Raw genomic sequence first — 14,020 nt, forward strand, 5'->3', positions numbered from 1 at the left:
TACAAATGTGATACATGTTTGGAATGGTCATCTGTTCCAACTGCGTGGCATGCCACTTCCCGCGACGCAGAAGCCAATCAGGTTGCAGCGGGGCGTGTCCTGTCTGGAAATTATGTGGGAATCCTTATAACGGTGTCCTGAAAGATCATCAGGGATGCATGGGAAATTATCCAATTTTACTTAATTTGTCCAAAAATGATTATTTATTCATTATAAATATGTTGTTGCTCATCTATCTGTGACAGTGACGAATAGTCTCAGGCAGAACTTCCATTACTTGACAGAAGGTGCAATAACCCTCTGCATCCCCCTGTTGCCATTCATAAAACATAATTACTGTATTTATGGTCAATTAAAGATAACAGGTTTCACTCTTAGCCCATTTATGAGTAAACTGAGACGAGATCCTCAGCCGTCATACTTTTTGTGACATTTTTCGTTTGGTAGTGTGCAGTGAGATTTTTCTAATGTAAAATGGATGCCTTTACACAACTGCCTCAGCCCACAGAGACCCACTAATGACAAATAAACCACCATCATATGACCTTTATTAACTGTAGTTAAAAAAAAATTACGTAAACGTGTCCCTTTCTTGTGTTTGTTCAATGTTTCTATTTCAAGTTGACTTATAGTCATATTGTACTGAGCAGCCTGGACAGAGATGTACAGTATGTATCTGACATTCAACTACGTGGCTCATTTGCATAAAAGACTAAGCCAACTCAGTGCTGCTTCCTCTTTGAATGCAGAAAATGTCCACTATTGTGAAATAATGAATTATGATTATTATAAAATGTTCTTCATGGAATCATTTTTTGACTGTTTGACTTAGTCAGCATTCACACAATTAATGAGCGTAAATAAACACAGATTCATACATCAAGCAAATACAAAATAACCCCCCCCCCCAGCAGTGAGTAATTGCTTGGGGAAAACCAGCAGTATAAGGGCACCCATAAATCCACAATGTAGACCAGTAATTAAGGCAGCTCTCACCGGCAAGTCATAAGTCACGTGATTATTGATTTATCTGCCATCGTATTGGCTCGATTGGGTTCTGGTGGGCAGCAGAACCGACGCAGAAGCAGCCTGCAGACCTTGTAATCCACACTGTGTTGCCACACTATTGCACAATCATTTTTGGCTCTTTATTTCTTACTCCCTTTTTTGTGTATTATTTTCAATGCTGCCTCTCCATTTTTCAGCCATGGCTCACATCGTCGCCACGGACACTGATGACACTTCATGGGAGCAAGAGAGCGAGAGCGAGAGCGAGAGAGAGAGAGAGAGAGAGAGAGGACTGACATTGCAGTAGCATCGGGGACTCACCCTTCGACGGAGACGGTCACTCCACGGCCCCTAAATGTATTTGACTGTGCAAAGGCTGTGGACCCTCTGTCTTGTGATTGCATACAAACAACAAATGACTTGATAAACATGGGAAACAAGCAGACTATTTTTACAGACGAACAACTTGATGCCTATCAGGTGAGTGAGCATGAAGTACACGGTTCCTTCATTAGCATACAGTTAAAAGTAAGGATATAATAAGAGTAGAATTATATATTGTATTGCGCTGATGTTGTAATGCCTTGATAATGATAATGTACAGTACAATGCACTGTCCTATAGCCTCATTTCTTATGGACCTATCCAGGAATCTTTGGATTCCTTGAAGTAAATGGAAAAAAACCGTTCAAAAACAGTCAGTATTTTTTAGTCTTATTATTCATTAAAAACGTGTATCATGCTCACGATTTACTGTATGAATGATTTGAACGTCACCTCAATCGAAGGTTTTGATTGCATTGCTCCACTATGTGTGAAGGTGTTGCCCATTAAAGACCACATTAGGCCAACAGACTGAGAAACATCCTCAATAATCTAAGACGTGTCGCTTAATAATTGATACCAAGACAGCGCGATATGCTGTGAAACTCTACTCTCTGGAGACAGTTTGGTCCTCGAGAGCTTCTCTGGTTACTCCTGCTACATTTTAAATGCCCTCCAAGCATACAGTCAAGTGGAATTCTTCTATATGATCCAATTTAATCATAAAAACATTAGTGTAGGTTAATGAGGGAGTCCCAAGCTAATGGGCCAAAGGACAGAATTTATTGTTATTTTTTATATTCATGGATTAAAACACGTTACATTGTACTAAATATATGCTTATTACATTTAACATTGAGCATATTGTTTCTTAGATTTTTATTTTTATTTTTTGGAATACATTGCCCACAGAACTGTCTGCAGCCCCTGCCGCTCGCACTCACAGGTTAGACAGACAGAACCCATTCAAGGGAAATGTAAACGGAGGTACCCGCCAGTATGGCTGTTACACAATACTACACGATGGGTGGACCGTCACACGCACTGTGTAGACTGCTCCAGAAAACATCGTGATCGTGATCCTCCATCCTCATGGTTACAGGTGTGACAACATAAACCGCAAAGTCATTTTTGAGAAATGTGACGTTTTGATTTGAACTTCATGGATTGGCGTGCGTTCACAGGAGCCAAGTGTTACTTGCGTCTGTCTTTTCTTGCTATTTTTTGAGTGGTTATTGCATTAGGCACCATGTCTGTATAACATTTTGTTGCTATGTTTCATTTGCATTGCAGGATTGTACCTTTTTCACTCGCAAAGAAATCTTGCGGTAAGTAGAGTTATTTCTTTTTTTTCCCCTCAACGCTCTACAGGTATATATTAGCTCAGATATGAACTGCAGAATATGACAATGACGATCTAGAATGTTCTGTCACTATGCATAACAGGGATTCCACTCACTGTTTGACTGCAGTGACATTTCCACTTGTGTATGATTCATTGGTTAGCATAATTGTCCCTACCTGTTGACGACAGCCATAAATGAGAAAAATGTACTGAGTAATATATCTACGGAAATTGACTGACAATACTCATGCGTCAGCATGTGACACCAGTGGTTGTTGGTGTTCATTTGTAAAGCCAATACATCAAAATGTTCTAAATGGGAGTCATACTAGTATGATGAAACAACAGGGAGATTTTCTGTAGTCATATCTTTTAATAAGAGCCGTACGGTAACATAGTGATTAGCACCACTGCTGCACAGTCAGGAGGTTCTGGGTTTGAATCTCTCCCTACGGCCTTCATGCGTGGAGTTTGCATGTTTCGCCCATGCTTGCGTCAGTTTTCTCCAGGTATACTGGCATCCCTCCACTTTACAGAAACATGCGTGTTAGGTTCACAGAAGACTCTAAATTGTCCGTCGGTGTGAATCTGAGTCTGAATGGTTGTTTTTCTATATGTGCCCTGCAACTGACTGGCAACCCAGAGACCAGAATGGACTCAACCTGAATGGATGGATGGCTGGACATCTTTCAATAAAGAGGAATTACATGATGGAAAGAGGAATTGTAGGGATTTCTATCCATCTGCCTTCTATGCAGCTTATCTTCACAAGGGTCACGAGTGAACTTGAACCTATCCCAGCTGACGTTGGACGAGAGGCGGGTTACACCCTGGACTGGGTGCCCGTCAATCTCAGGGCATATATCAACAAACAACCATTCACACTTACACCTATGGACAATTTCAAGTTTTCAATTAATCTATAATAGTCCACTATTATAGTGGACTATTATAGATTAGACTAGTCCACCGTGCTGGCTGAATTGCGGGCATTTATGTTTTAAAAGGACCTTAATTAGTGGAATGACATCATCTTCGTCTGTGATATTAAATTGACACGACATCTTCATCCTCGATGTTATTGAATTGACTTTCAGTCTTAGGCCAGCACTGGGCTGGGGACAATCAGCCGAGGGCGTAACGGGGTCCCGCACTTTATGACCTTCCTAAAACACACCTCGTTTCTGTCCGCAGTTGCATTGGTTACAGTGCAGCCATATTAAACTGACGAAACAGGGTATCACCGATCGTTACAAGGTCGCCCCATTCAGCCCTTTGGCCGTATGCTATAACCTCTCCAAGGCATAGTTCATGGACATGTTTCATTTTCATCAAACACTGGTTAAATTGAGAAACTGAAGTGCAGGTTTATTGGTGGTCAATCCAGTGTTGGTAATACAGTGGAAGTTCTAAGGTTGACCGCAATCAGTTCTGGGTCACTGGTCAATCTCCTATTTGTTCTTCTTTTGTCCCATGGGAAAGAATGGAAAGAGAAATGATCACCTGCAGGGTAAAATTATCCATCATAAAACCTGTAGCAGTTGTACAGGTGGCGTTTTAAGTAACACTTTAACATTATGACCTGACATACAAATGTGAAAAGTTCCCCGTTATTAATGAAAATACAATTTAAAAACAAAATGTGTACGCAATGGATTTGCCAAGTATGTCCAAAAAACACACAAGGAATTTGTCTCCGGTAGTTGGAGCCGCTCTAGTACGACAACAGACATCCATTTTCTGAGCCGCTTCTCCTCACTAGGGTCACGGGCGTGCTGGAGCCTATCCCAGCTATCATCGGGCAGGAGGCGGGGTACACCCTGAACTGGTTGCCAGCCAATCGCAGAGCACATACAAACAAACAACCAATCGCACTCACATTCACACCTACGGGCAATTTCGAGTCGTCAATTAACCTACCATGCATGTTTTTGGGATGTGGGAGGTAACCGGAGTGCCCGGGGAAAACCCATGCAGGCACGGGGAGAACATGCAAACTCCACACAGGCGGGGCCTGGGATTGAACCCCGTTCCTCAGAACTGTGAGGCAGACGCTCTAACCAGTCGTCCACCGTGCCGCATTTTTTTGTGGCAATCATGCAAAAAGATAGAGTCCTCTAGCACTAAGAGCAGTTTGAATGACTAATATAGCAATAGTCTGGTGCAATGACCATTTTGCAAAGGGCGCTGAGACTTCAAGGAATGTATGCAGTTTAAAGTGACTAGTAGTGCGATAATCTGGGACAATGTTGATTGTGCAAATGTTGAAGTTACTCCTCAATCAGTGTGCAAATGTTGCAGATGCTACTCTGGCATGAGTGGCCAGTATTGGTCAACAACAGATATGCAAATAGTGCAGTGTGGCGAGACAGTGAGTGCACGAGTAATGTATAATTGGCCTGACAGAAATGTTACAGACAAACAAAAATTGGCAGCATGTTGCAATGGAATTGTAGGTTAGCTGTTTAAGAAGTTGATTGCAAGAGGGAAGAAGCTGTTGGAACGTCTGTTAGTTCTAGTTTGCATTGATCGGTAGCGCCGACCTGAGGGAAGGAGCTGGAAGACTTGCTGCCGTTGCCATTGTACTAAGCGGTCTGAAGAGAGAGACGTGCCACTTTCGTCGCTATGCTACTGCTGTATTGCAATTTCCATTCAAATAAATGTTTAGTCCTAATTAAATGTTTTGTTTTTCCTCTAGGTTGCATGGTAGATACCATGAATTGGCTCCTCATCTTGTACCAATGGACTACACGAAAGACCCTGATTGTAAATTACCTTTAGCCTTGATAGTCAACATGCCAGAGTTAAAGGTAAAATGTATTCTTTTAAAAATAATAGTACAGCTGTCTTAGTCCTGTGTTGTAAGTGGACAAATCTCACCGATCTGTGAATGTGTATTTTAATAATATTATTCAAAATGGATAAGAACACTCTTGGCCAAATGTGTCACCGGCTGCTCACGTACCACGACGACTGATCGATACTTATGCTTTTCCGAGAGCAGAATTGATTTTTAATCATCACCCTCACACATCTGAGTGTATGGATAACCACATTGTGTGAGCTCATGGAAGTTAATGTGCCATGAAATGCTCCATTCCAGCAGCAATTCCTCCTTTTTTTTCAATGTGCCGGCCATTTGGAAAGAACACTAATGCCATTATTACATAACATCACAGTCATACAGACATGAGGCCCAAATACTGATATATCCGCAAAGGGTATTCCATAGATGTGTTGTTCCTCTGGCTATGATTGTTCTAAATGAGCTGAACTTCAGGCATCTATTTGCTTGTCATTGCATTAATTCTTATAAATGTTGTTATTACCTTCCTCTGAAGGAAAATCCATTCCGTAACAGGATTGTTGAGTCTTTCTCAGAGGATGGGATGGGGAATCTCAGCTTCAATGAATTTGTGGATATGTTCTCAGTCCTCAGTGAAATGGCTCCGCGGGAACTGAAGGCCATATATGCCTTCAAAATATACGGTAAAGACTAATTTCTCGAATGTTTGTTGAAGCAGTCTAATGGAATGAATGAAAATGTCACCTTGTCTGTTGCTTGCAGATTTCAATGTGGATAATTACCTTTGCAAAGAGGATCTGGAAAAAACTCTGAACAAGCTGACAAAGGAGGAGTTGACGGCGGAGGAGGTGCAGCTCGTGTGTGAGAAGGCCATCGAAGAGGCTGATTTGGATGGAGACAATAAACTCTCATTTGCTGATTTTGAAAATATGATCTCAAGGGCTCCTGATTTCTTAAGGTAATCAACTTTAGAATGCCTAATATTACACTTTGTGTTCATAAATTCTGAGAAGTGTTGGTGAAGGCCTAATTCAGCTAGTTTACATAAACTGCCTCTCACACAGACTTACGTATTTGTTTTCGCCGATTTGTCCACTGCATGTTCCATGTACACGGCTCCGCACTATAACTGACAAGTGAAATTCAGTGACTTGGTTATAAAATGCTGACGACACGAGTGATGTTTTTGTGGGGTCTTGCATGTGCTTTGCAGTTTGCACTTTTTTTTAGATTCGGGGTTCAGCAAGGAGCCACACCCTGGCTCTGTCATGGTAGCGAAAGCTGCAGTCAACATTATATATGGAGCAGGTTAAGCAGTGGCTCATTAGCAGGTGTAGCGTAGATTAAGATCAGAAAGTCAGCACTCTACGTCTGAATTGATAAACAAAAGTATAACTTTCAATAAAATTATTTCAATTTAACATTATGCTAATTTAAATCTGCCTCCTGACACCACCCAATTTAATAAACCTAGTTCTGTCTCATTTTTTTTAAGGCGCAACCTAAAATATGACAGTTTGTTTCTTGGTGTACAGAGGCCATAATAGTTCACACAAAAACACATGATCGAGTACTGTGCAATGCAACGAACGGAAATTGTGTTAATCCGAGGATTCTTTTTCATCAAATTATTGGACAGCCTCTCACTTAAGGCTGCAGTTCCTGTGTTGATCATAGATAATGATTTTACTAATTTATGAAGGACTAATCATGTTTGTCCTCCCACAAATGACAAGCATGTACGTTTTCAGTGACGGTCTGCCATGTTGTGTCTTTCACAGTACTTTCCACATACGAATCTGAGAGGGCTCCACGGGGAAACTGAGCACAGTGCCTGTCTGCTACTCTAAATCATCCCGTCTGTCCTCTCCAGCTTCTGCTGCCCTCGCCTCTGCGACGTGCCCAGATAGAGTGCAAAACACTGGATGGAGTGGAATTCTCAGGATGTTGGATGTTTCACGAGATGAACCCATTTGAACACACAATGTTAAATCACCACCAATGAAAGGGCTTGGCCTGGGTTGCTCTGTTGAATGAATGGACTCCTTGCAGAGAAAATGAAACAAGACTGGCAAGAGCCTGACAATGGATTTTGGGCTTTATGGCACATCTAATAATGCATAAAAAGTTAATCTACCTATATTGCACATGTCATAAACCCATTCCCAGTCTTCCTTGATATTCTGGATCTATTGAATGACTTTATAGCATATCATTGAGGGCATAAATGAGTTATATGCACTATTTGTAAATGCATGGTAAACTTCTGGCTCTTATGCACTGTATTGCTGTTTTGATGTTATGGTTATGCTTGTGGAACTGTAACATAATGACAATCATATTTTAATTTTCTCCAGCTGATTGAAGGGCTAGCTTCCATATTCTGCCTTGGCGATTACCATGAGGTGTTCCTTACAGCTTTTTTTTGAAAAGACATTTTCAAGTTTTACATGGATTGCATTATTTTGAACAAATGTCTTCTCTGTGGGTTTTGACTGCATTGTTTTTGTGTCAATGTCTTTTGGAGCATTGTACACATAATATGGCTAATATCTCCAGTATCCATGACCACGGTAATGTTTTCTGTTATAATCCTGTCTCTATAATCAGTGCTCCAACTGTGATGAAGGAGGAGTGTGCACAATAAAGACCAGGAGGTTGTGGAACCTGTGCATTCTTTATCATACCAACTGTAAGCTCAATACGGTGATAAAAAAAAAAGCAGCCGCCTCAGCATTCACATGCATGAGTACATCCTGTGCACATCTTAGCAGGAACACTTCCCCTACTAGAGTAAATGGCGCTGCTTCTATGCACAGATTTGCATTGAGCACATTTGAGCATGGTACTGGATGTTGTTATGCGTAGAATGTTCTTGCCCTGTATTGGCTACTAAAATATGTCTCACCCTTGGAGGGAGTGCAGAGATAGCAAAATAAAAGCTGACCTGGATAATTGGTGCTGAGTCTGTCGGATAAAGGTCAGTTACAGCGTGGAAACTGGGACACTCATGGTAGTGTAAAATATATATTGTACAAAAGATACAGATAAACATGGGTTTAGATACCGTCAGTTTTAGAAGGCCCAAACATCTGAGTGAGACTGCTATTTTTCCTGCACACAACATTAAACAGCCTCGCAATCTAGTAAGATCCACTGTATCAAAAATGCAGTTTCTAACTAAAATAGTAGAAACAGCTGTGATGTAGTGCACTACAATGAAAACTACAACTGGTAAATGAATACGTCCTGCAGTGTTAATCAAAACGCTGCATTATTATCTTTGTAAAGGCAGGATGTTTGACAGCTATTGGATCACATTACGTTGTCAGTGTACCTAATTTTTGGGTTGCTGTATAATTTTCCCTTTAACCCATAGACATACTGTTGGTAAAAGGTTTTCCGTTTTATTTCATGCTTCAGCATATTAGACAATACAATTTTCATCCACAAAAAAAGTCAAACAAAGCAAAGATCTGATAATAAAACCGCAACAGTGTGTGTTGTGGCCATTAATGCCGTTATCTGAAAATGTTCATGATCATCATGATGATCACTTGATGACCACTTGTTTTTTTGTCCTGTTCGCCTGTTAGGTCAAGCAGAATGGAAAATCAGTATCCCTTTTATGCCAAAACAGTTTTACTGTGTCACAGTGGAGTTTTTAAGCTTCCGCTGTGGTATTATTGTTGAGAATCAGACTTGATCAGTCGAACAGAACAAAGTTTCTAGAAGGGAGAAAGAAACACGTCCCACACCGAGGGACCCAGGGCGGTCCGCCGGCCCCACCGAGGCGCCCGACAACCGGTCACCCAGTGGGGGCTGCAGGGACCCAGTGCCATCCCCCGAGCCAGCCACCCAACCCCATCCCACCCCCCGCCCCCCCTCTCCCTCTTGTGTTAACCATTTGATTAATAATTGAACAGTGCGGATGTTACCATTTACACTAGTTCATATTCTACCGTATAAAAGCCTTAACCCGAAAGCGCGCGATTAATATCCTCCACTGACTCATAAGTGTGGAAATAGATTTCAGGTTTGCTCATGTGCTCGATGCCAGGGATGATCTCGTAGATGTCATCATGAGGAACGCAGTCTCTGAATGCTTCAGTGTGTATCTCAGCATACACTGGGTTACTATGATGATGGGATGCGTGTGATGTAGTGTCTACACATGCAGTGTGAGGGCTACCAGGCTTACCAGCCATGAAATTGATGGCCCCATCACTCAGGTGGTCGGTGCTATGTCTGTTTTGGGGTCTTCTGCATGGGACTATCTTGTCTGGTTTTGGTTCCCTGGTGGTTCTTGGAGAAAAGCTTGGTCCAGAAGTGAGAGCCACCAAGCTGAGCAGAGAGTACTCCGGTGCAGACAGAGGATGCCACTTTGTGGAGGTCTGATCCGGTGTAGCGCACCCTACAACTTTTCTTGTGGTAGCTCTGGGTGAACAGTCCTTACGTATGTGTTGTTGGCTTGCATGAAGGTCCCTGGACGGTTTCTTTCTAAGCTGAGCATACAGCATCCTGATTGGGTCACTAGGTAGACGTGTTTCATGGTTCCTGCCGCTCCTTGGCACCGGTGGCACCTCCTGTTTTGGACAATATTTTATTCAAATTTGTTTTGGAATCTGAATTCCATCCACCCAGCTTCTATTTTTGGTTAAACTGGAGTCTAGCTCAGCTGACTTTAGGCAAGAGGCACTGTGCAACCTGGATTTGTCGCCAGTCAGTCATAGGTCACACTTAGACAAACAACTACTGGCACAGGTTTATAAACCACACCTACTAAATAGAAAAAAAAAAGTTTTGGTTACTATGCACAACTAACTAAATAATGTGAATGCTACAGCCTATGCGTCTTGTTACGTTTGTTGAGCAGAGCAGTACATATCTGAATATCAGTCTGATTCAATATGTCCAGACTGGATTTTAAAACGTGAACAGTTAGCATTTCTACGTGGAGATCCCTGAAAAACTTATGAATATGATTTTGGGTGACTTATAGAGAACCTAAGAATAGACAAGACATTGACACTGCTGTATGATATGAGATGTGTATAGGCCAAATATAACAGTTACCGCTCGGACACAACAACAAAACCATTACACTCACCAAAAAACCTCTCACACACAACAGCAACAAAAAAACTCTCACAGCCACCCAACATAGCATTTACCGCTCACCCAAACAAAAAAATCTCACATTCACCGAAAAATTATCACACACAACAAAAACATCTTTCACACTCACCCAAAAAACTCTCAAATATAGTTATGGCAGCTCAAACACTCGAGACAATCCAGGAAACCACTGTTTGACCTGCAGGAGTTAAAGCTAGGGGAAACGTTGCCGCTCATAGTACAAACTTTAACGTATACAAACTCATATTCAACCCCTATGTACAATTTAGTGTTCAGTTCAGTTCACCTAACATGCATGTTTTGGGGTTTTTGAGTACCCGGAGAAAACTTTGAAAAGCACGTGGAGAACATGCTAACTCCAAACAGAAAGGTCCCTTGACTATGTGCCACCATCCGAATTTCCTTACAGTACATTTTTTTTGTGATGATGACCACATTTACCTCAAGTGTTGTTTTGCGCTTTATGAGTAAAGGTAGCTGTTCAGAGTTTCTTTCCACTTTCTTCTTGGCTTCGGCAGGCGACATATGCTGGATCACATCATATGTCCTGTCCTTAGGTGCCTGCAGATTCCAGATCAAATTAGACTTTAGTCCTCTGCTAATCCAACTGAAGTGAAGTTAAATTGCATCTCACCTCGAAGCATGAGGATGTGAGATACTCCCCATATGGCTCGATGGGACTAGTTTTGTAGTGCTGGATTAGTTCAGAGACTGTGTCATGTCCCTTGGCAGCTCCACAGACGACAAAGTGTCCTGTGTCACTTTGGTGTATCACAAAGTGTCGACAGCGACCGCGGCCTCTGTGACAATGCACATGGTAACATGTTGACTGAAAACTCAACACAGCATGAGCATGTTCATGTTACACGTGTAAAGTCATCCAGAGATAAATTTGCTTTAAACATTCACATTAAGTATACACTGACACATTTTGATGTCAGTTTCTCCCTGCCAACAAAGAGATTAGATACCATCTGGAAAATATCTCCTGCAGACTTCATGTGGACATTAAATCTTGAGCTGATTAATTTTGGGGGAATTTAAGTCACTTGATTGAGAAATCATCAAAAAAAAACAAAAAACAGTACATGCCAAAACATTTAGAAAGAAACAGCACTAACTGACAAAATTGTGTGAGTGTGGCTTCATTTCATATACCACAATCAAACATGGTAACCGCTAGATGTCAAAATGTCTGTGTTTCCAACATCCTCACCTATAAGAGAGCACATATCCGATGGCTTTATCACTGAGACGAATGAGGAAACAACCCAATTCCTTTTCTTTGAGGACTTCTTCCGTATCCCTGAAGGCGGACCACATAAAAATTGAAACTACAGTACAGTAATTAAATGCAATTCTCATCATGGTTCTGAAGCCATGTCTGATGTAACTTTCATATCACTCTTTTTATGCATAAATGATGCCAAAACGTATGACTTTTTTTTACAAAACCAGGAGAGGTTTTACAAAAGTTGCAGTTTGTGATAGAAATAGGAATAAGACACCCAGTTATCATAATCTCTTATCTGTGGACTCACTCTCTGGGGAGAAAACCCACGAACCAAGTGGGGAAGCTGCCATCTTGACCAATGTGCGACACTTGAGTCTCGAAGAACCATTTTGAGGACAGTTCAATGAGTTTCCGATGGCAAAGCGATTGTGATGCAGGTTCAGTGTTCTGTGAAGTCACACAGACAAGCAACATAGAAGTGATGCTATATTTTCTCTGTATTCTCTGTATTATTCTTCAAAGACTTTAAAGTTATGACTCCAAAGTACCTTAATAAACATCCCTCCATCCACATTACCGTAATATATTTCATCCATTGTTGTGGTAATAATCGTTATTTAACAACTGCTAAAAGCATATAAACTGAAATGAAGATTAGGGATTTTGAGATGGTTCGAACCTTGAAACCAAACCTCCAGCAGGTTGTCAGGGACTTCAACCATGAAAAATGGCAGCACCTGTCTGTACTGGATCTCTTTCCTCCATTTCCTAGAACACACAATAAAAAAAAACATCTACAATTAGGGTTTAATCACAAAACAGTTGGAGGCCCCATTGTAACACATACCATTCCCTGATATCAGCAGTGAGTGTTTTGAATCTGATGTCATCGCAGCAAGTCTCTTGTGTTTAGTGCAATACAGCCTGTAAACCTTCAAATCAAAAGGAGTGCGATGTGACACTGGCACCTATGAACGGGTCACATTTACACAAACACATTTTTCCACCCGTGCGCAAAAGCTGCTGCGGAACGCCCCTCATTTGCATCACAGACAGACAGAGTCAAAGTGTCAAACCTGGTGAGAAACGGAAAGTAAGTAAAATAGAGTGCTTGTGGTTTTTGCGCACAGGCGGGTTGGTTTGTGAGGGGAGAGGTTTTACTTCAAGGCAGCCTGGTTACTATGGCAATGGCAGACAACGTGCGTCATGACTTGAACTTTCGCATGTGAAACAATGGAAATAATTACAGTGAAAACAAAGGAATTTCTTCTCCTGTAGATGAAGAACATACACATTGTTTGAGAGATGTCATCAATACTGACTGTCTGTCTGTTGATCTATTTGGGGAAAAAAGGTCTGACTCACCTTGAGAAGAATCATGATGATCTGCTCCTTCTTCAATCTTGTCAACTTAATAAGTGATCACAATCTTGGAAAATATGATCAATGTTCCTTTATTTGTAAGGTATGAAGTCATCATTTATGGTAGATATACAATATTACAGTATATTCAGTGCATGACTAACTTGATCTTAGCATCTTTTGACTGTCATGTGTTCTCGATGTGACTCACTGCTTCTCGATGTTTAGTGATTTGTTTATTGTATATTCATGAATTCAGCATAATTAATATAAAACTACAATTGAATGAGATCCAGTTCAAAACTAGCTTTGTTTTTATAATGAACCTTTTCACAGCATTGACATTGAGCCCTTCTTAAATATATACCTTTCCAGACATTTGTTTGCAATTTAAAAAATACATAAATCAGTTAATCACCTGCTACTCAGTAACTGAGTTTTTTTTCTCTCCCATGGAATACTTACATACTCTTACTCAAGTAATTATGTTTTTTTTTAAAATTCTAAAGTAAAAGTACTCGATCACAATTTTTGGCAACCCATCTCGGGTCATTAGAAGACATTTAAATGTCATGAAGCCCATGTCACGTTGTCAACAGGCTACATTGCCCTCTTCCATAATGTTTTAGGAGCGCAGCATATCCATATTTTCAATTTAAGCGATTTACCTTCATTAATAATATCCAAATAGTTGAGTATAGTGATACGTTTGAGTTTTTAAGACAAGCTAATCGTGGCAAACAGCACCACTCAACGGCGAGCTACTCCCTTCCGCATTCTCAAAATAGACTACAACTCCCAT

The 14,020-nt window shown here is 41.0% G+C and overlaps 2 protein-coding genes across 2 annotated transcripts; one reads left to right on the forward strand and one right to left on the reverse strand.

Moving 5' to 3' along the window:
• The first annotated feature begins 1,217 nt into the window (after positions 1 to 1,217).
• On the forward strand, positions 1,218 to 8,122 carry cib2 (calcium and integrin binding family member 2). The gene is made up of 6 exons (XM_061676873.1): positions 1,218 to 1,488; positions 2,626 to 2,660; positions 5,376 to 5,487; positions 6,019 to 6,166; positions 6,246 to 6,441; positions 7,265 to 8,122. The coding sequence occupies exons 1-6, from the start codon at positions 1,246 to 1,248 to the stop codon at positions 7,284 to 7,286; spliced, it is 756 nt and encodes a 251-aa protein (XP_061532857.1). The 5' UTR covers positions 1,218 to 1,245; the 3' UTR covers positions 7,287 to 8,122.
• Positions 8,123 to 8,336: 214 nt separating this feature from the next.
• Positions 8,337 to 13,956, reverse strand: LOC133402766 (uncharacterized). The gene is made up of 7 exons (XM_061676874.1): positions 12,704 to 13,956; positions 12,536 to 12,624; positions 12,164 to 12,303; positions 11,839 to 11,928; positions 11,257 to 11,422; positions 11,064 to 11,183; positions 8,337 to 10,069 (listed from the first exon to the last, which is right to left on the reverse strand). Exons 1-7 carry the CDS (start codon positions 12,744 to 12,746, stop codon positions 9,458 to 9,460), a joined length of 1,260 nt encoding a protein of 419 aa, XP_061532858.1. The 5' UTR covers positions 12,747 to 13,956; the 3' UTR covers positions 8,337 to 9,457.
• Positions 13,957 to 14,020: the final 64 nt, after the last annotated feature.

Source organism: Phycodurus eques, chromosome 5 (genome assembly GCF_024500275.1).
Source record: "Phycodurus eques isolate BA_2022a chromosome 5, UOR_Pequ_1.1, whole genome shotgun sequence".
Lineage (NCBI taxonomy): Eukaryota > Metazoa > Chordata > Actinopteri > Syngnathiformes > Syngnathidae > Phycodurus > Phycodurus eques.